Here is a 21,237-nt window from a genome sequence, read left to right on the forward strand (position 1 = left end):
GCCTCTTCTGCTCACTGATCCAAACCCCAGGGTCTTCCACAGCAAGTCTCCAACCCCAGCCGTCCCAAGGGCTCCGACCTCCCGTATGCAAATGGTGCTCAGGGTCGGGGGGAGATGACGGACCTCGGGAGGAAAGTCGCCCCCCCCCCCCCAGTCGTCAAATCTTTTCTGGGTTACCAAGAGTTCCTCGAATTAGCTTCCCCGTCGGGACGTCTCCCAAATGGAAATTCAACATGGCCGCCAAAAGCCCCTGGGCCAATGGTTGAGCGGGGGTCGGGGGCGATGAAAATCCAGGGAAGGACAAGAGTCCAGAGTTGGAGGAGTGCGGAGATCTCAGAGGGTGCTGGTGGAGGTTACAGAGATTGGGGGGGGGCGGTCGAGACCACGGAGGGGTTTGAACACGAGGAGGAGAATTTTACATTTGAGGACCAGGAGCCAATGTTGGTCAGCGAGAACGGGGCAAACGGAACTCAGTGCGAGTACGTTAAGGACGCTGTATAAATTGTTGTTGTGGAACTGGACTTTATATCCCAGTGTAAATCGGCGTTCCCAGCCCGGATCTGTGCTTCCGAGGAGCGCCGGTTGGCGATCGAGCTACAAATTCGGTATTGGGAGCACCGAATTTACCCTGCGAACTCCGTGCCGCCCAGCCCGGTGAGGTGCACAAGTAAATATTTTATCCTGTGTTCACTCTTCTTGTGCCTACCACCGTCTCTCAGCACTTGCTTCCCTGTCTGACTATCGAGGACAATTGGGAAGGGGGTCATCCAGGGAAGAGGAGGAGGCGAGATCGAGGAACAGGGCAGTTGCAGGACCCGAGGTCCTAAAAATAGCTTGAAGTTCCACTGTGCAACCCTCCGAGAACTCTACCCTCTTGTCCATCCCCCCACTCCCTTCGGCCCCACCATTGCAGGCGTCCCTCCCTAAACCTCTCCCCCTCCTCCTTAAAACCTACCTCTTTGACCAAGCTTTTGGTCGCCTGTCCTAATATCTCCTTATGTGGCTCGCTGTCAAATTTTTGTCTGATTTACGCTCCCGTGAAGCTTTGGGGACGTTTTACTACGTTAAAGGCGCTATATAAATGCAAGTTTCTGTCGTCGTGCCATCAATCAGGCCATAAGGATCCAGGTATCAGTTCCAGGCGAGTACGAAGGAACGAAATGAGGAAATGCTTAGTAACGGAGAGACCTTGAGGCTGGTGGTGTGTCATAAAAACCCAACTGGTTCACTAATGTCCTTTAGGGAAGGAAACCTGCCGTCCTTACCCGGTCTGGGTCTATAGGTGACTCCAGTCCCCACCAACGTGATTGACTCTTAACTGCCCCTCTGACGTAGCCCAGCGACCACCTCAGTTGGATCAAATAACCGCCATCCAGTGGTTCAATAAGGCGGCCCATCACCACCATCTCAGGGCAACTAGAGATGGGCAATAAATGCCAGCCTTGCCAGCGACGCCCGCATCCCGAGAATGAATATATTCAAGAAATAATGGGATATTAAGGCCTTGGAGAGGGGGCGGAGGAGATTTACCAGAATGGTACCAGGGATGAGGGACTTCAATTATCTGGAGAAGCTGGGATTGTTCTCCTTGGAGCAGAGAAGGTTAAGGGGAGATTTAATCGAGGTGTTCAAAATCATGAGGGGTTTTGATAGAGTAAATAAGGAGAAACTGTTTCCAGTGGCAGGAGGGTCGGGAACCAGAGGACACGGATTTGAGATAATTGGCAAAAGAACCAGAGGGGGAGATGAGGAGAATTTTTTTTAACGCAGCGAGTTGTTCTGATCTGGAATGCGCTGCCTGAAAGGGCGGTGGAAGCAGATTCAATAGTAACTTTCGAAAGGGAATTGGATAAATACTTGAAGGGGAAAAATTTGCAGGGGCTACGGGGGAAGTGGGACTAATGGGATAGCTCTTTCACAGGCACGATGGGCCGAACGGCCTCTTTCTGTGCTTTGAGATTCTGTAAGTCTCCTAGTGCCTCTCTTGAACCTGAAAACTATGGAACGTTCCCCTGACAAGCGTCAAAGGGCCTTAAGACAGCGCAGGCGTCCAGCGACAGGCAGTCGGGCGGTTTCCGATCTGGGCCTCCATCTGAGAGACAGACATGGGTTAGCGGACGGTCAGCTCGTGAAAAGCCAAGTGTTCCTCAGTTTGAAAGAAGTCACCGGCATTACTGTTGCCCCATCTGGTCAGCTCTTGAAGGGGGTCCGGGGTGGGAGGGGGGACTGAGGAGCTGCTCACAGAGGTCCCAGGTCAATGCTGGACTCACTGAGTGCTTCTCAGTTTAAAATTCACAATCTTGGCCAGTCTAGCCGAGAATAAGGGGAAGAACTTGCTTTTCACGTCCTCAAGATGTCCCAAAGCGCTTTACAGCCAATGAAATACTTTTTGAAGTGTAGTCACGATTGTAATGTAGGAAACGCAGCAGCCAATTTACGCACAGCAAGATCCCACAAACAGCAATGAGGTAAATGACCCGATCTCCCTTCTCGGGCTAAGCTTTGGATCGTCCTGTCTGTACGAGACGCACACCTGCTTGGGGAGATTAAAATTGAACAGCGAACCAAAGAGATCCCAATTCCAAAATCAATTTTATTTAGAAGTAGGTACAGAACACAATTGCACGCAGAGCTGCCTTGCGTTGTCCCAGAGTGAGGGTCGGGGAGAGGGGGCAGAACAAGGGCAGGGCCTCGAGATCTGAGGGGCACCGTGTTGCTCAAGAGAATTCATCGATAAGTCTTAATAATTGGTGTCTGCGCATCGTGAGATTTAGGAGAGAATGGGGGAGAGAGAGACAGAGAGAGAGACAGAGAGAGAGAGAGAGAGAGAGAGAGAGGGAGGGACGGGTAGAGACAGAGAGAGAGAGAGAGAGAGAGGGAGGGACGGGTAGAGACAGAGAGAGAGACAGAGAGAGAGGGAGGGACGGGTAGAGACAGAGAGAGAGACAGAGAGACAGAGAGAGAGGGAGGGACGGGTAGAGACAGAGAGAGAGGGAGGGACGGGTAGAGACAGAGAGAGAGGGAGGGACGGGTAGAGACAGAGAGAGAGGGAGGGACGGGTAGAGACAGAGAGAGAGGGAGGGACGGGTAGAGACAGAGAGAGAGGGAGGGACGGGTAGAGACAGAGAGAGAGGGAGGGACGGGTAGAGACAGAGAGAGAGGGAGAGAGAGACAGAGAGAGAGAGAGAGAGAGAGGGACAGGTAGAGACAGAGAGAGAGAGAGAGAGGGACGGGTAGAGACAGAGAGAGAGAGAGGGACGGGTAGAGACAGAGAGAGAGAGAGAGAGAGGGACGGGTAGAGACAGAGGGGAACCAGGGACAGAGAGCATCAGAGAGAGGGACAGAGGGGCACAGACAGAGAGAGTGGAAAGTGAGTGGAAAGTGGAGCCTAAGCCGGGAAAGAGGGGACGGGGAACTTGACAGAGATTGCAGATAATTCCGCTCCCTCCTATGCCGATTCCCAGCTCGCTGTCGGGATGGGGTGGGGGAGGGGGAGCGGCAAGAATGGGTTCCGAGTGGAGGGAGTAAAAGAGGAGAGAGAGGAGGATGAAGGGAACTCGACGGTGAGATATTAAATATTGCACCGAAACCTTCGACTGAAATCAAAGCACAGCTTGTGAAGCAGAAAATACTTCATCAATCCGAGATAGACATTCAATCCACAGGCAGTCGGCCAAAGCCGTGCCTTATAACTGGGCACTGACACCTCAATTCTTCCACAAAAAAAGCTTTTTAAGAATTGGAAGCCATTTTTAAAAAATAAATTAGTATATTTACAGCCGGAAGTCAGAATTATTCAAAAATATACATTATCTCTACAGTGTGAATTTCAGACCCAGGCAAGTCTACAAGACGTCCAATTCGTTATCTCAATCAACTAGTTACAGATTTATAATACACGGCAATTTTGGGGTCATTTTTACACTCAACAAGGTGAGGGATTTCAATACTGTCCCATTCCAGGCACTTGATGTCAGCAAACACGCCCAGGGCAGGTACAGCACGGGTTAGATACAGAGTAAAGCTCCCTCTACACTGTCCCATCAAACACTCCCAGGGCAGGTACAGCACGGGTTAGATACAGAGTAAAGCTCCCTCTACACTGTCCCATCAAACACTCTCAGGGCAGGTACAGGGTTAGATACAGAGTAAAGCTCCCTCTACACCGTCCCATCAAACACTCCCAGGGCAGGTACAGGGTTAGATACAGAGTAAAGCTCCCTCTACACTGTCCCGTCAAACACTCCCAGGGCAGGTACAGGGTTAGATACAGAGTAAAGCTCCCTCTACACTGTCCCGTCAAACACTCCCAGGGCAGGTACAGGGTTAGATACAGAGTAAAGCTCCCTCTACACTGTCCCGTCAAACACTCCCAGGGCAGGTACAGGGTTAGATACAGAGTAAAGCTCCCTCTACACTGTCCCGTCAAACACTCCCAGGGCAGGTACAGCACGGGTTAAAAACACAATAGGGGACCTGTCGGCCAGCAGACGGTGAAGACTTTGTCATTTCGGAAGACCGTTCAAGCCAGGTCCCAGAGATGAACGGTCTGCGTCTCACTTGCTGGGATACCCAACTTACCAACATCGTACTTTTGACAGGAAAATCGTTCATGAAGTCATCTTCCTCACAAAGCTTTCGTTCTAAATGTAAAGCAGTTACTGCCTTGTTGTCTCGTGCGGTTACTCCCTTACCGGGACGATGCGTGACCTTTGGTGACGGGGGGACCGAGTGATACCGTCACTGCTACCAACACAAGTAACGGTAAAACTCTGCAATCGAAACGTTAAAAGAAAATAAGAATATAAATTTTCGAGCATAAAAAAACCCCGGATCCAAAATGCCTCCTTCAGATGCTGGCCGACCTGCTCCGAGTTGGTTAATACTGTTACGCCCCCCCCTCTCCCAATGGGTTTCACGGTAGCGGTAATGCCTGTTGTTCTTACTTGCTCCAGAGGTGGCGCTGTCGCATCCTGAAGCCTGTTACAACAAACACAACTGAGCAGGAACCAACATTTTTCTCCTGCGAACCGCGAGCAATGCCACGGGGGGGTTCACCCCGGCCTGGAACGAGGGCTTAACTCACTCATATCAAACCCCGGTGCGTGGTATTTGAATGCAGGCATTCACCCCCCTCCCGGGTTAAAACAAGGCAGGACTTTGATCGGCATTTGTACCATTCAGATTGAAGACTTTAAAAAACTCTTTAATAAAGAAAGCCAAACTTTAGTCAACATATTAATCTCCACTCCCAAAACAACTAAAGAGATATGGATCATAAATCACACCAGAGTATGGATCAGCTCCTGATACCAGACAATCAGCACCTCTGGTTGACCCATTAACTAAATTCCATTCGGGATTCGAAGAATTTCACCGACAGTTTGGGGATTAAATTCCATAATCCCTGTTTTGTTTCCCCCCATAAAGGAGCAAAATCCAAACCCATCACTGACATCAGAACTCGCTGCGTAAAAAAAATTCTCCTCATCTCCCCCTCTGGTTCTTTGGCCAATTATCTTCAATCTGTGTCCTCTGGTTCCCGACCCTCCTGCCACTGGAAACAGTTTCTCCCTATCTACTCGGTCAAAACCCCTCACGATTTTGAACACCTCGATTAAATCTCCCCTTAACCTTCTCTGCTCTGAGGAGAACAATCCCAGCTTCTCCAGTCTCTCCACGTAACTGAAGTCCCTCATCCCTGGTACCATTCTAGTAAATCTCCTCTGCCCCCTCTCCAAGGCCTTGACGTCCTTCCTAAAGTGCAGTGCCCAGAATACTCCAACTGGGGCCTAACCAGGGATTTGGAAGGGTTCAGCATAACTTCCTTGCTTTTGCACTCGATGCCTCTGCTTATAAAGCCCAGGATCCCGTTAACGTTGACTATTATTCCCAGTGCACACGAACCCACCCTCCCTCTGGCTCACATTCCAAAAGGAACGCTGAGAGAGGGCGGGTGAATCGAGAGAGGCGGGAGTGCCGTTAACCATCACGTGTTACGTCGCCACCTTGCCCGCCCAATGCCAACGACCGGGCGTTGGGTTGGGTTGGGTTTGGATTGGAATCTGTCGCCCGAATCCCATCGCAGGGTCTGCTCGCATCCCCGGTCCCCCTGCGAATTTGAACATTCTCGGGCACGGAATCTGCACACGTGCAATAAAAAGCTTTACGCAGAGAGCGCGCGGAGGATGGGTGTCACGCTACTGGTAACTGTACGGGGCAACTCGGTCTCGCCCCTTGTCCGGACCACCTGGCCTAGCAGATGGGAAACACACACACACACACACGGACACGGGTGGAAATCATGCACTAAGTTATTCCGAACGTTAAGGCGCCATTTGCCGTTTGTCCTAGACTCCCGCCTTGCTGGCGATGGGCCTCCATTTGCCTTCCCAGTCTTTCTGGCGATGCTGGTGCCTGTTCCTCGCCGACCTGTGACCATCATGGCTCTTGTGGTGGTGTTCCATGCCCCTGTGCTTGTCTTTCTTGGTGTTTCTGGAACGGAAGTGTTTGGGAGATTAATTCCACAGAGACTAGCTCCCTTAAGCCGTTCACTATAGGTGAGCTTTACTCTGTATCTAACCCTGTACCTGCCCTGGGAGTGTTTGATGGGACAGTGTAGAGGGAGCTTTACTCTGTATCTAACCCTGTACCTGCCCTGGGAGTGTTTGATGGGACAGTGTAGAGGGAGCTTTACTCTGTATCTAACCCTGTACCTGCCCTGGGAGTGTTTGATGGGACAGTGTAGAGGGAGCTTTACTCTGTATCTAACCCTGTACCTGCCCTGGGAGTGTTTGATGGGACAGTGTAGAGGGAGCTTTACTCTGTATCTAACCCTGTACCTGCCCTGGGAGTGTTTGATGGGACAGTGTAGAGGGAGCTTTACTCTGTATCTAACCCTGTACCTGCCCTGGGAGTGTTTGATGGGACAGTGTAGAGGGAGCTTTACTCTGTATCTAACCCTGTACCTGCCCTGGGAGTGTTTGACGGGACAGTGTAGAGGGAGCTTTACTCTGTATCTAACCCGTGCTGTACCTGCCCTGGGAGTGTTTGACGGGACAGTGTAGAGGGAGCTTTACTCTGTATCTAACCCTGTACCTGCCCTGGGAGTGTTTGACGGGACAGTGTAGAGGGAGCTTTACTCTGTATCTAACCCGTGCTGTACCTGCCCTGGGAGTGTTTGATGGGACAGGGTAGACCTTTCTGCCTCTCTTATTTTTTTTTTATTCGTTCACGGGATGTGGGCGTCGCTGGCAAGGCCGGCATTTATTGCCCATCCCTAATTGCCCTTGAGAAGGTGGTGGTGAGCCGCCTTCTTGAACCGCTGCAGTCCGTGTGGTGACGGTTCTCCCACAGTGCTGTTAGGAAGGGAGTTCCAGGATTTTGACCCAGCGACAATGAAGGAACGGCGATATATTTCCAAGTCGGGATGGTGTGTGACTCGGAGGGGAACGTGCAGGTGGTGTTGTTCCCATGCGCCTGCTGCCCTTGTCCTTCTAGGTGGTAGAGGTTGCGGGTTTGGGAGGTGCTGTCGAAGAAGCCTTGGCGAGTTGCTGCAGTGCATCCTGTGGATGGTGCACACTGCAGCCACAGTGCGCCGGTGGTGAAGGGAGTGAATGTTTAGGGTGGTGGATGGGGTGCCAATCAAGCGGGCTGCTTTATCTTGGATGGTGTCGAGCTTCTTGAGTGTTGTTGGAGCTGCACTCATCCAGGCAAGTGGAGAGTATTCCATCACACTCCTGACTTGTGCCTTGTCGATGGTGGAAAGGCTTTGGGGAGTCAGGAGGTGAGTCACTCGCCGCAGAATACCCAGCCTCTGACCTGCTCTCGTAGCCACAGTATTTATATGGCTGGTCCAGTTAAGTTTCTGGTCAATGGTGACCCCCAGGATGTTGATGGTGGGGGATTTGGCGATGGTAATGCCGTTGAATGTCAAGGGGAGGTGGTTAGACTCTCTCTTGTTGGAGATGGTCATTGCCTGGCACTTGTCTGGCGCGAATGTTACTTGCCACTTATGAGCCCAAGCCTGGATGTTGTCCAGGTCTTGCTGCATGCGGGCTCGGACTGCTTCATTATCTGAGGGGTTGCAAATGGAACTGAACACTGTGCAGTCATCAGCGAATATCCCTATTTCTGACCTTATGATGGAGGGAAGGTCATTGATGAAGCAGCTGAAGATGGTTGGGCCTAGGACACTGCCCTGAGGAACTCCTGCAACAATGCCCTGGGGCTGAGATGATTGGCCTCCAACAACCACTACCATCTTCCTTTGTGCTAGGTATGACTCCAGCCACTGGAGAGTTTTCCCCCTGATTCCCATTGACTTCAGATGCAGTGCGGTCAAATGTCACACCCTTACTAGTGTCTTGCTGAGATTAGCTAACTCACGGCTTGGATCAGGGCCTCTCTTCTCTGTATTGTAAGGATTAGATTTTTGGGTCTAAGGTACCTTGGCCGCTTCTAATTTTGGACTTCTTGTCTAATGGCACCAAAAGCAGCCTCTAAATTGTTGCTGGACAGACTTTTTGTCAGTTAACCGCAAACCAAACTTTAGTTTGCTGCTAAAAAAAAAAACACGGGACAGACGTAGACCAGAAATAGGTGAGGACTTTGGACACTGCATGAACTGGTTGGCAATGGGGGGGAAAGAAAACCATTTTTTGGCGGCTGGCAGCCATAAGATTAAGACGTAGAGTATTATTTTAAAAGGGTAGCCTTGCTAAAAACCGTATTAAAAAAGGGAACGAACTGTGCGTCAGGAGAGGTTAAAGACATCTCGGTGACGTTCGAGATCTACACGCAACACGAAGACGACAAGGAAGGGTCAATTTGGCGGACACCATATTCCAAAGTTCTGAGTATTGTCTAGATCTGTTGCTCATTGTCGTTTGGCGATCAAAGTACTTTGACATCTCAATCCAAGTTCCTGTGGCTGTTGTCTTCGCTTGAGGTTAGAATTAGTCAGTCAGCAAAATTAATAGATAATAACCTCACAGAATCGGCGCCCAATCTGAGGCCTTGATGCTATGAGGCAACCATTTGCGGTTTGACTGCAATTGAGAGAGAGACAATTCTCACTCTTGGAGACACTGAGATAAAGTACAGTCGGAGTAAGACGGGAAGAGGAGGTCCAGAGATATTTTGGTAAGTAGTTGCCCAAGTGGCAGGAGAGATACACGCAGAAGTACGCGCGAGTGAGGGGCCATTTATCACTTGTACCCGGCTGAAGGAACAGAAAGACCACAGAGAGCAGTGCGGTTGCTGGCCCTCTACGACAAGATGCACTCCTGTGGGGAGAGCGCGATAAGAAACCAAGAGAGGAGTCGGAAGCACAGAGTTGGGCGAGATAATTGGAGGGTGCCCTGAAAGGAGGCACAAAAATAAACCGAGAGAGGGGAAAGGAGGCAATAGATAAAACAGCGCAGCGTATCCATGGAATCTTACGCATCTTAAATCTGTCGCAAGTCGTTGAGGAAGGAAGATATACAACAGAAAGTAAGAACTTAAATCTGGGAAACAGGAATCGCGGGCTGCTGTTGGCAGCAACGGCCTCTAAAGAGGCGTCCCGCATCGAACGTCGAGGAGAGATACAGCAACTGAACAATTCTAGGTACAATTTGCAAAGCGACCCCAGCAGCTGGCAATGGAGACAAGGTGCACTGCGGAGACTTCAGAGAGGACGATATCGACTTGTGCGACCTAACGAGACACAGTTCGGATAAAGGCGGCATGTGAGAGGAATGGAAAGTGGTGAGAAAGACAGAATTTGCATTTATATAGCACCTTTCACAACGTCACAAAGCGCTTTACAGTCAACAAAGTACTTTTAAAGTGTTGTATTGTAGGAATCGCGGCAGCTTTCGCGATCTACTTTCTTCCCTCTCTCGGACGAGACGTTAAACCGAGGGCCCACGTCTGCCCCTCTCAGGTGCTCGCAAAAAGATCCCACGGCCGCTATTTCGAAGAAGAGCAGGGGGGAGTTCTCCCCAGAGTCCTGGGGCCGATATTTATCCCTCGACCAACATCACTAAAAAAACAGATGATCTGGTCATTTATCTCATTGCTGTTTGTGGGATCTTGCTGTGCGCAAATTGGATTCCTACATGACATGACCACACTTCAAAAAGTACCTCATTGGCTGTAAAGCGCTTTGGGACGTCCCGAGGTTGTGAAAGGCGCTATAGAAATGCAGGTCTTTTTTTTAATATGTGCATTTGATTGGGAAAATTCGACCCCGTGACTTTAGGGTCTTTGTACAAGTTGATTTTAAATTAAATTGATTGCTGCGGGTTTTGTAAATTCACAGGAAGCATTGTGCCCATTTTTAAATGTGCAAGAAAAAGTCAAGACTACGGGGTGTTTGGGGGCAGAACGCGGGGGCAGAACCTTAAAATTAGAGCCGGGCCGTTCAGGGGTGATGTCAGGAAGCACTTCTTCACACAAAGGGGAGTGGGAATCTGGAACTCTCTCCCCCGAAAAGCTGTTGAGGCCGGGGGACAATTGGAAAATGTCAAAACTGAGATTGATCGATTTTTGTTGGGTATTAAGGGTGATGGAACCAAGGCGGGGAAATGGATATAGATCAGCTGCGATCTGATTGAATGGCGGAATAGGCTCGAGGGGCTGAATGGCCTCCTCCTGTTCTCAAGTTCCTTCTTTCCTATGAATCATTACACAGTTACGGGACTCCGTCCTATTTTAGGTTTGAGAGATTTGAGGGCGAAATCCATCGATTTCTTTTCAATTCGCCAAAGCTTCTTTAATGGAAAAACTGCCCGAGTCTGGAGCTGAAGCTGCCTCTGCTCGCTCCTTTTCACAGTCAGTGCTGCAGAGAGGCTTGAAAATTAAGTTGCCCTCGCACAGTCGTAGAATCATAGGACGAATCAGCGCAGGAGGAGGCCACTCGGCCCATCGTGCCTGTGCTGGCTCTTTGAAAGAGCTGTCCAATTAGTCCCACTCGCCCCCTGCTCTTTTCCCCCCATAGCCCTGCAAATTCCACCCCCCCCCCCACCCTTTCTATAGTTATAAGACGAAGGTTACTTATAAGAAATAGGAGCAGGAGTAGGCCATTCGGCCCCTCGAGCCTGCTCCGCCATTCAATAAGATCATGGCTGATCTGATCCTAACCTCAAATCTAAATTCATGTCCAATTTCCTGCCCGCTCCCCATAACCCCTAATTCCCTTTACTTCGAGGAAACTGTCTATTTCTCTTTTAAATTTATTTAATGATGTAGCTTCCACAGCTTCCTGGGGCAGCAAATTCCACAGACCTACTACCCTCTGAGTGAAGAAGTTTCTCCTCATCTCAGTTTTGAAAGAGCAGCCCCTTATTCTAAGATTATGCCCCCTCGTTCTAGTTTCACCCATCCTTGGGAACTTCCTTACCGCATCCACCCGATCAAGCCCCTTCACAATCTTATATGTTTCAATAAGATCGTCTCTCATTCTTCTGAACTCCAATGAGTAGAGTCCCAATCTACTCAACCTCTCCTCATATGTCCGCCCCCTCATCCCCGGGATTAACCGAGTGAACCTTCTTTGTACTGCCTCGAGAGCAAGTATGTCTTTTCTTAAGTGTGGAGACCAAAACTGTATGCAGTATTCCAGGTGCGGTCTCACCAATACCTTATATAACTGCAGCAATACCTCCCTGTTTTTATATTCTATCCCCCTAGCAATAAAAGCCAACATTCCGTTGGCTTTCTTGATCACCTGCTGCACCTGCAAACTAACTTTTTGATGTTCTTGCACTAGGACCCCCAGATCCCTTTGCACTGCAGTACTTTCCAGTTTCTCGCCATTAAGATAATAACTTGCTCTCTGATTTTTCCTGCCAAAGTGCATAACCTCACATCGTCATTATGAACAACTGACATCCCGTGAACCGTACGACTCGAATCTTCGAAAATAGTACGGTAATAAGGTGCTTGCCGACATACAACGATTGTTTGATTAAGTATGTGTACGTGGCCAGGTTCCCACACATTCGGGCCGAGACCAGACATTTAACGCTGGGAGAATCCAGCCAGTGTCTGCCATGAAGAAGGTATTGGTAGCGGGCACAGAACATTTGGCAAAAGTTAGCGTAGCTACTTCTAACTTTGGACCTGTTGACTAATGAGGAAAGAAAAAGGACACTCCATCAGCCACATGGCAGAGGAGAGGAAAAAAGGCCCCTTTTATGGTGGGTGGAAGGCTAAGACAGAGGATATCGCCTTAAAAGGGGTATCGAGCAGGGCCGCCTCATAGCAGAACGAACTGTGCTGTCGTCCGGTGGGGGGAGGGGGCTAAAGATATCTCAGTGGCGTAACCACTGAAATCTAAACGTGACTTGAGGAAGAATAAATTCGGTAGACACTCCCGGGCTCTCCCCCAGGACAGACGGCCTGGTCAAGCTGCATTCTGAACCATATTCCACAGTGCGTATTCTCTAGTTCTATTGCTTATTGTCGCCTGGCAACCGAATAAAGTGCCTAGTAATCTCGATACCAGTTTTCTGTGGTTGTTAATTTCCGCTCAAGGTTCAAACTAGTAATAAAGGTTACTTCCCTAAAAATAGGGACAAACGAAATTAATAAGTAATAATCTTACAGTGTGACTCAGTACCACACTCGACAATGGGGTTACCAGGGCACATTCTCTTTCTCTATCCGGGCCCCATGCCTTCCCTACTGCTGCTCAATGGGGAGGGAGGCACTATTGGAAGAAGAGCAGGGGGGGGGGAGTTCTCCCCGGTGTCCTGGGGGCCGATATTTATCCCTCAACCAACATCACTAAAAAAAACACAGATGATCTGGGTCATTATCACATTGCTGTTTGTGGGATCTTGCTGTGCACAAATTGCCGCGTTTTCGACATTACAACAGTGACTACACTTCAAAAAAGTACCTCATTGGCTGTGAAGCACTTTGGGACGTCCCGAGGTTGTGAAAGGCGCTATAGAAATGCAAGTTCTTTTTCTTGCGTCCACTTGGTAGCCCCCCCAACCCCAGTGGCGTTAAGGAATCCGGTGCCTAGGGAAATCTTAGCACCAAAACCCGTGTGGTAGCACTCTGTGGCACAGTTGCATTGTGGGCCAAAATAGGGCTGCCAAACGGCCACTAGAAAAAAAGACCTGCATTTATTTACCACCTTTCACGAACTCAGGACGTCCCAAAGAGCTTTACAGCCAATTAAGCACTTTTGAAGTGTAGAAAACGCGGCAGCCAATTTGCGCACAGCAAGATCCCACAAACAGTAATGTGATAAACGACCAGACCATCTGTTTTTTTAGTGATGCTGGTTGAGGGATAAATATTGGCCCCAGGACACCGGGGAGAACTCCCCCCCTGCTCTTCTTCCAATAGTGGTCGTGGGATCTTTTACGTCCACCTGAGAGGGCAGACGGGGCCCTCGGTTTAATATCTCATCTGAAAGACGGCACCTCCGACAGAGCAGCACTCCCTCAGTACTGGTATTGGGGGAGTGTTAGCCCGGATTATGGGGCTCAAGTCTCTGGAGTGGGGCTCGAACCCACGACCTTCTGACTCGGCTGATGCCAAACTAGAACCGTCACTGGAGCCTCCTTCCCACAGGTTACGAAGGTCCTGTCACAGCTGCCCTTCACCTACCTGTGTTTTACAGTAGCTTCACCCAACAAACGCCTGAAGACGTAGTCTTCAAAGTCTTCAACGGCATCATCGTCTCCGTACAGCTTCTCCGCCATTTCCTCTATGTAGTCCTCCAGGTCGTCAACAAAGTCGCTGAACTTCATCTGGTCATGAATGAATACCCCCTCCCTGAAGAATGTAGCAATCATTGCCTCCAGCTCAGCGCCCCAGGCACTTCCTAGGTTGGACTTCTGAACATAGTCTTTAAGGAGCAAACGGAACTCATCTGCCCTGACCGGGTCAAGGGCCACGTTGAAGAGGTCCATGCCTTCTTTGCGGGCACAGCTGTGGACGTCCGAGCAGCTCACCGGAGCACCGTAGCGATGCTCCTGGTATTTAAGCTCCTGGTCTTTTTTCCAAAACTTGTTGTGGTCGTGGTGTCTACGTTTGACTTCTTTGCTCTGCTTCCTCTCACTGGGCTCCTTCCAGCGTTTCTCGGGCTCTTTGTGTTGCTTGTGTTCTTTGTACTTCTGGTCCTTCTCCAGGTCCTTGTGACCCTCTGGCTTCTTCTGATGGTCGTGGTGATGGTCCTTGTGACCCTCTGGCTTCTTCTGATGGTCCTTGTGACCCTCTGGCTTCTTCTGATGGTCATGGTGATGGTCCTTGTGACCCTCTGGCTTCTTCTGATGGTCACGGTGATCCTCTGGCTTCTTCTGATGGTCACGGTGATGGTCCTTGTGACCCTCTGGCTTCTTCTGATGGTCATGGTGATGGTCCTTGTCATCTCTCTTCACATTGAGATCACCCTTCCATTCTTTGTGTTGCTTGGTCGCCCACCTCTCCCGACTTTTGCCCTCCCGCAATTTACTTGTCCATTCATCCGTTTTCTTCCCCTCCTTGCTTCCATCCCTCTCCTCGGGCTTCTCGTGTTTCCACCCATGAGTCTTGTCTTTCCACTCTTTGGGCTTCTTGTCCTTTAGAGGTTCCTGCTTGTCTCCTCGGAAGAGGTCCTTTGCGGCGTCACTCAACTGAGCAAAGGTGGATTTGACGGACGTGGTGACCATCTCCAACTTTTCGATTACACTGCCATCTCCTGCCTCCTGTGTGGTATTTAACGGAGGGTCACTCAAACTATTGTCTTTTGCCTCCTCCGTGGTCTTCAATGGAGGGTCACTCAAACTATTGTCTTTTGCCTCCTCCATGGTCTTCAATGGAGGGTCGCTCATACTCTCCTCCGCTGTGACGTTTGACGAAGGGCAAGAAGTCTCTTTGGTTGAGCTACTGTCCCGGCCCTCGAACGCTTGCCGATCTTCTCTGCCCCAGTTCTTCGAGGCATACTTGGCTTCTTTCTTTCTCCTCTTCTCTTCCTTGGACTTTCCGTAGACCTTCTCCCAGGTTTCGGAGTGCTCGAGCTCAAGGGCCAGTTTGCGCTCCATCTCCTCCAGCCCCTCCAGTATCTTTGGGGCCTCCATGCCCTCTTCGACGGTGCTCACCTGCTCAATTAGGCTCTCCAGGGCCTGCCTCATGGAAATGGTGATGGTCCTTTGCTTGTCCAGCTCCTGGCGAAGCATCAGAGCCTCGGCCACCAGGTTCTCCTTCTGGGTCAAGAAACTTTCCAAATGCTGCTCGTTGACAATCGCCTCCTTGCTCAGCTTCTCACTTTCAGTGGCCAGGTCAATGGGCTTCACGCTCCCACCCTCCATGGTAGTCACCTTCTGCCGAAGGTCCTGGAGTTCTCCTTGCAAGGCCAATAGTGTGGTTTCTTCATGTTGGAGATGCTTGCTCAACTGTTGGCTTAGTTGGTTTAAGTTCTGCTGGGATTCCTCTGGAAGCTTCTCTCCTTCTGCCTTCAAGAAGCTTTCCAACTCATCCTTCTGAACCTAGAGCATTCAGAGAGACGTAATTAAGTCACGTTACCAACTGATGATAAACCACATGGAGAAAAGATAGTGTTCTCACCCACTGAGCCTGACTAGGGTGTTGAGAGGGTGCAGAAGAGATTTACCAGAATGGTACCAGGGATGAGGGACTTCAGTTGCGTGGAGAGACTGGAGAAGCTGGGATTGTTCTCCTTAGAGCAGAGAAGGTTAAGGGGAGATTTAATCGAGGTGTTCAAAATCATGAAGGGTTTTGATAAGAGTAGATAGGGAGAAAGTGTTTCCAGTGGCAGGAGGGTCGGTAACCAGAGGACACAGATTTAAGATAATTGGCAAAAGAACCAGAGGGGGAGATGAGGAGAATTTTTTTTAACGCAGCGAGTTGTTCTGATCTGGAATGCGCTGCCTGAAAGGGCGGTGGAAGCAGATTCAATAGTAACTTTCAAAAGGGAATTGGATAAATACTTGAAGGTGAGAAAATTTTCAGGGCTATGGGGAGTGGGACTAATCGGACAGCTCGTTCAAAGAGCCGGCACAGGCACGATGGGCCGAATGGCCTCCTTCTGTGCTGCATCGTTCTACGAACCATCCAGTTCCGATCACTAATGGTAACTAATAAACCACCAATGCCAGCTTGGCTCAGTCGGTCGCACTCTCTCGCCTCTGAGTCAGAAGGTCGTGGGTTCGAGCCCCCACTCCAGAGACTTGAGCCCATAACTTAGGCCGACACTCCCGGTGCAGTACTGAGGGGGTGCTGCACTGTCGGAGGTGCCGTCTTTTGAATGAGACGTTCCCGCTATTTGTTCAGGCAGAAGTCAAAGGTTCCATGGCACTTTTCTTTGAAGAAGAGGAGCAGGGGAGTTCTCCCCGGAGATCTGGCTAATGTTTATCCCTCAACCAACTCCCCCAAACCCTTTGCCTACATAACAACAGTGACTGCACTTCAGAAGTAATCCACTGGCTGTAAAGCACCTTGGGACGTCCTGAGGAACGTGGAAGGGGGTGATACGAATGCTAATTCTTTCAGAAGGCAAACAATTTCATTGCTACCCTACAACAACCTGCATTTATATAGCGCCTTTAACGTCCCAAGGCGCTTCACTGGAACGATTATCAAACAAAATTTGACACCGAGCCACATAAGGAGATATTAGGACAGGTGACCAAAAGCTCGGTCAAAGAGGGAGGTTTTAAGGATCGTCTTAAAGGAGGCGAGAGAGGCGGAGAGGTTTAGGGAGGGAATTCCAGAGCTTAGGGCCCAGGCGGCTGAAGGCACGGCCGCCAATGGTGGAGCGATGGAAATCGGGGATGCGCAAGAGGGCGGAATTGGAGGAGCGCAGAGATCTCGGAGGGTTGTCGGGGCTGGAGGAGGTTACAGAGATAGGGAGGGGGGGCGAGGCTATAGAGGGATTTGAACACGAGGATGAGAATTTTAAAACCTACATGTCAAGTGACAGTGGGGGCACGGAATCTCAGTGGTGACGACAATGCTGTGACCCCACCTCCGTCACCAGTAAGGAGTTTACTGGAGGGGCCTTACAAAATTGATCCCCCCCCCCGTGCCTAAACACATTACCTGCAGTTCCACGTGCATCGCCCGGATCTGCTGGTTCTCGTTGGCCAGTCTATCCAACAGTGCACTCAGAAATATCATGGTGGATGGACCTCCTTCAGGATTGTCTGGGTAAGGATCAATCCACGACTGGACAAGGAGGTACAAAGCAGCGATTGAAGGCAGGTGTAGCATTACATGGAGAGTTCCTGATGAACTATTGACGACCGTATCGCAGTTCTGTGCACAGTATTGTAACAGGCCAAAAAGCCTCACTCCCACTGCCCAGAATCCCAACTGGCCAAAGCCTTTCCCCCTCGCTCCCATCACATGGTATTCCAATGGAGCAAATATTCCCCCCCCCCCATTTACCCCATTGTACAGTCAAGACGGACCAAAGGTTTTTGGAGCTGTCTCAACCCAGTTCCTATTGGGCGAGCACCTGTCCATCAGTTGTCGTAGCTGGTACATGGGTACAGCGTGGGGGGAGAGGGGCTCTCACCGAGTTGGCACCGAGGGCACCATTGCCAGGGTGGGTCGGGGGAACTCTTCTCCGCACGGCCTAGACCCCCCCAACTCCTCCCCGACTCCCCTCCACCCCATCCCTTCACTCCTCCCCGACTCCCCTCCACTCCGTTCCCCCTTCACTCCTCCCCGACTCCCCTCCTCCCCGTTCCCCCTCCACTCCTCCCTGACTCCCCTCCACCCCGTTCCCCCTTCACTCCTCCCTGACTCCCCTCCACCCTGTTCCCTCCTCCCCTCCACCCCATCCCTCCACTCCTCCCCGACTCCCCTCCACCCTGTTCCCCCTTCACTCCTTCCTGACTCCCCTCCACCCTGTTCCCCCTTCACTCCTCCCTGACTCCCCTCCACCTTGTTCCCCCTTCACTCCTCCCTGACTCCCCTCCACCCCGTTCCCCCTTCACTCCTCCCTGCCTCCCTTCCTCCCCTCCTCCCTGACTCCCCTCCACCCCGTTCCCCCTTCACTCCTCCCTGACTCCCCTCCACCCCGTTCCCCCTTCACTCCTCCCTGACTCCCCTCCACCCCGTTCCCCCTTCACTCCTCCCTGACTCCCCTCCACCCCGTTCCCCCTTCACTCCTCCCTGACTCCCCTCCACCCCGTTCCCCCTTCACTCCTCCCCGACTCCCCTCCACCCCGTTCCCCCTTCACTCCTCCCTGACTCCCCTCCACCCCGTCCCCCCACTCCTCCCCATTCCCCCTCCATGCCTCCCTGACACCCCGCCCCCCCTTACTCCTCCCCCACTCCTCTCCAACCCCCTCTTACTCCTCCCTGTCCCCCCCACTCCCACTCCTCCCCCCCACTCCCCACCTTACTCCCCCCCCCCGGTTCCCCCACCCACTCCTCCCCCCAACTCCAACAAGTTATTACCTGACCAGAGTGTGCAGCTGGTCCCTTTGCCAGCCCAGATAATCCCGCGGACACTCACCTTGCCGGATGGCGGGAGCTCCAGGTCACTGTATGGGTGTCCGTCCATCACTCGCTTGTTAATCCGATCGACCTCTGATGGAACCCCCTCACCTTCAGGGTCTACGCAATAAGCAGATCAGTGTTTAGACGATGATGAACTTCCTGAAGGGCAGTCACTGTCGTTATGGTGGCAAAGGTGAGTGCCAGTCTGTGCCCCCAACACCCCACAATGAAACACATCTGTACCCGGTGTTTTTGGTCGAGGGATAAATATCGGCCCCAGGACACCGAGGGGGGAACTCCCCCCTGCTCTTCTTCCAATAGCGGCCCGTGGGATCTTTCACATCCACCTGAGAGGGGCAGACGGGGCCCTCGGTTTAACGTCTCATCCCGAAAGACGGCACCTCCGACAGTGCGGCGCTCCCTCAGTACTGGCACCCGGGAGCGTCGGCCTGGATTATGGGGCTCGAGTCTCTGGAGTGGGGGCTCGAACCCACGACCTTCTGACTCGGAGGCGAGAGAGGGAGCGAGAGCTACTCACTGAGCAATTGAGAAGCCGAGTCAAAATATTTCAGATTTGGCCTGCTCTAACGTATGGTATTAGTTACAGGAATTATGTCGGGAGAGGCGGCCGGGCGTCACGCCTAAACTAGTCCCCCTGCCACTCCTGAAAACGCCAACTCGCACACAATCCTGATTTCATGCCGGTGTCCAATCAACTCTCTTGTTTATTGTGAGTGGGGGGGGATGGGGTGAAGAATCACAGTTGAATATCCATAAAAAAACGGGTTCTTTTATTTCGGGGGGGGGGGGGGGGGGGGGAAACCAATGGGGGGGGCCCCCCCCAAGAATTCAATACCCACAATATTACAAGTGTTGGATATGCATTCCCCCTGCCCCTCCCTCTTATAATGGGCATGAGCTGCTCTCTGGGAGAGGAGAGAGAGAGAGTGAGAGGGGAGAAGAGAGTGAGAGAGGAGGAGAGAGTGAGAGGAGGAGAGAGTGAGAGGAGGAGAGAAGAGAGAGAGAGAGAGAGAGAGATGGAGAGAGAGAGAGAGATGGAGAGAGAGAGAGAGATGGAGAGAGAGAGAGAGAGAGAGGAAGAGGGAGGGAGAGAGAGAGAAAGAGGGAGGGAGGGAGAGAGAAAGAGGGAGGGAGAGAGAGAGAGGAGTGAGTTGAGAATGAAGCTGGTGAGGGGGGAGGGGATTGTCGAGTCAGCTGGTCCATGTTACAAACACCATTTCCCCCGACCATGCCCCGAGTCCACGGGCATATCTGAAACAAAGCAGACCTGGTTTGGGGATTCTGACCACAAAGAACAATAAACAATCCAGAGCAACGAGAACTGAGCCAGACAGGAAACACGTACAATGCCAACAGTGGCTCCATCCCTGTATTCATATCCTTCAGTGTAGAATCTCACGGCACAGAAGGAGGCCATTCGGCCCATCGTGCCTGTGCCGGCTCCTCGAAAGAGCTATCCAATTAGTCCCAGGGAGAACTCCCCCCTGCTCTCCTTCCAATAGTGGCCCATGGGATCTTTTACGTCCACCTGAGAGGGGCAGACGGGGGCCTGGGTTTAACGTCTCATCCGAAAGACGGCACCCCCTCAGTACCGGTGCCGGGAGTGGCTGCTCGAGACCACCAGCGATAGAAAGATTGTTGAAAATGGGACTTAGCGGGGAGCTCGTCCACGCGCAATGGGCTGAAGGGCCTCCCTCTGTGCTGTTAAATTTGAGGCCTGGAGTCGGGGGGGGGGGGGGAGCTTGATCCCCAACCCTTCTGACCCAGAGGAGAGAAGCCTACCGACCGAGGCCAAGCTGACACACATCGAGGGGGAGGATCTGAGACGTGTTTAAGACGGGACGAAGAAATAAGGGCAGCGCCAAGCTGGCGCACGCTGGCAAGCACGGGCTACGGACGAACATGCCTTTGCCCGTGAGGCACTGGTTAAAACAACGGGCACACACGCCGAGCAATTAGTCTGCACAAGATGCATACACAGCACGAGAGCAGAGTCCACTACTCACCAAGTTCAAGGTCAGTAAAAACACCTGCAAGTTAAGCACATCTGTGTCAAACGCTAGCCAGATGTTCATTTTGCCCTCTTCCACCTCTCTCGCCAACTCCCGCCCTCCCCTGCAGACAGGAATGTACTGCTGGCTAGGAGAGGCGCTATTGCAGCCATGGGCTACATATAGTGACACCAGCATTCCTGGCCAGAATGCAGATGATTGGTTAATTCCCCTGTCAATCGCGCCTGGAGACCGCCCTGCTGCAAGTGACTGATTTCACGCACATTATTTTGTGTTATGTCCCTATCCTCCACTCACTGCGTTTTTGCGAGAGAAATAATCCCGCTTTTATCGGGAAAGTTGCTGTAGTTTCGGCCACGGCTGTAGTTTGTAGAGACTCCCTTTAAGTAGACTCTGTTTGCTGAGTAAATAGACTTTGTTTGCTGTAAAATCGGCTGTTCGCCGTGAGTCCTGCCGTAAGTCCCGCCCCGCCACCAACTCATTGGCTGACACAGTGGTGTCAATAGACACAGTGATAAGTCGATCAGGGTTCCTGCTCCTGATCACCATCCAATGACCCCTACTGGCCACTTGGGTGCAGTACAAGGGAAACAATTTTATTCAATAGGTTTTCTGTTAGTATGTTAATGCCTCCTTCAATTACATAGATTTACAGCACAGGAACAGGCCATTCGGCCCAACTGGTCCGTGCTGGTGTTTATGCTCCACACGAGCCTCCTCCCTCCCTACTTCATCTCACCCCATCAGCAAA

General features: G+C 51.4%; 1 protein-coding gene across 1 annotated transcript in view; it reads right to left on the reverse strand.

The window, feature by feature from the left end:
• Positions 1–2,575: 2,575 nt before the first annotated feature.
• LOC137306696 (pre-B-cell leukemia transcription factor-interacting protein 1-like) overlaps positions 2,576–21,237 on the reverse strand; it is a 31,554-nt gene continuing 12,892 nt past the window's right edge. The window contains exons 7-11 of the mRNA XM_067976039.1: positions 20,481–20,504; positions 18,470–18,570; positions 17,044–17,169; positions 13,612–15,470; positions 2,576–6,495 (exon numbers count right to left, since the gene is read on the reverse strand). Of these exons, the coding sequence (XP_067832140.1) occupies positions 6,351–6,495; positions 13,612–15,470; positions 17,044–17,169; positions 18,470–18,570; positions 20,481–20,504 (2,255 nt within the window). The 3' untranslated portion in view covers positions 2,576–6,350. The remainder of the gene's footprint in view (positions 6,496–13,611; positions 15,471–17,043; positions 17,170–18,469; positions 18,571–20,480; positions 20,505–21,237) is intronic.

This window comes from Heptranchias perlo, chromosome 44, assembly GCF_035084215.1.
Source record: "Heptranchias perlo isolate sHepPer1 chromosome 44, sHepPer1.hap1, whole genome shotgun sequence".
Classification (NCBI taxonomy): domain Eukaryota; kingdom Metazoa; phylum Chordata; class Chondrichthyes; order Hexanchiformes; family Hexanchidae; genus Heptranchias; species Heptranchias perlo.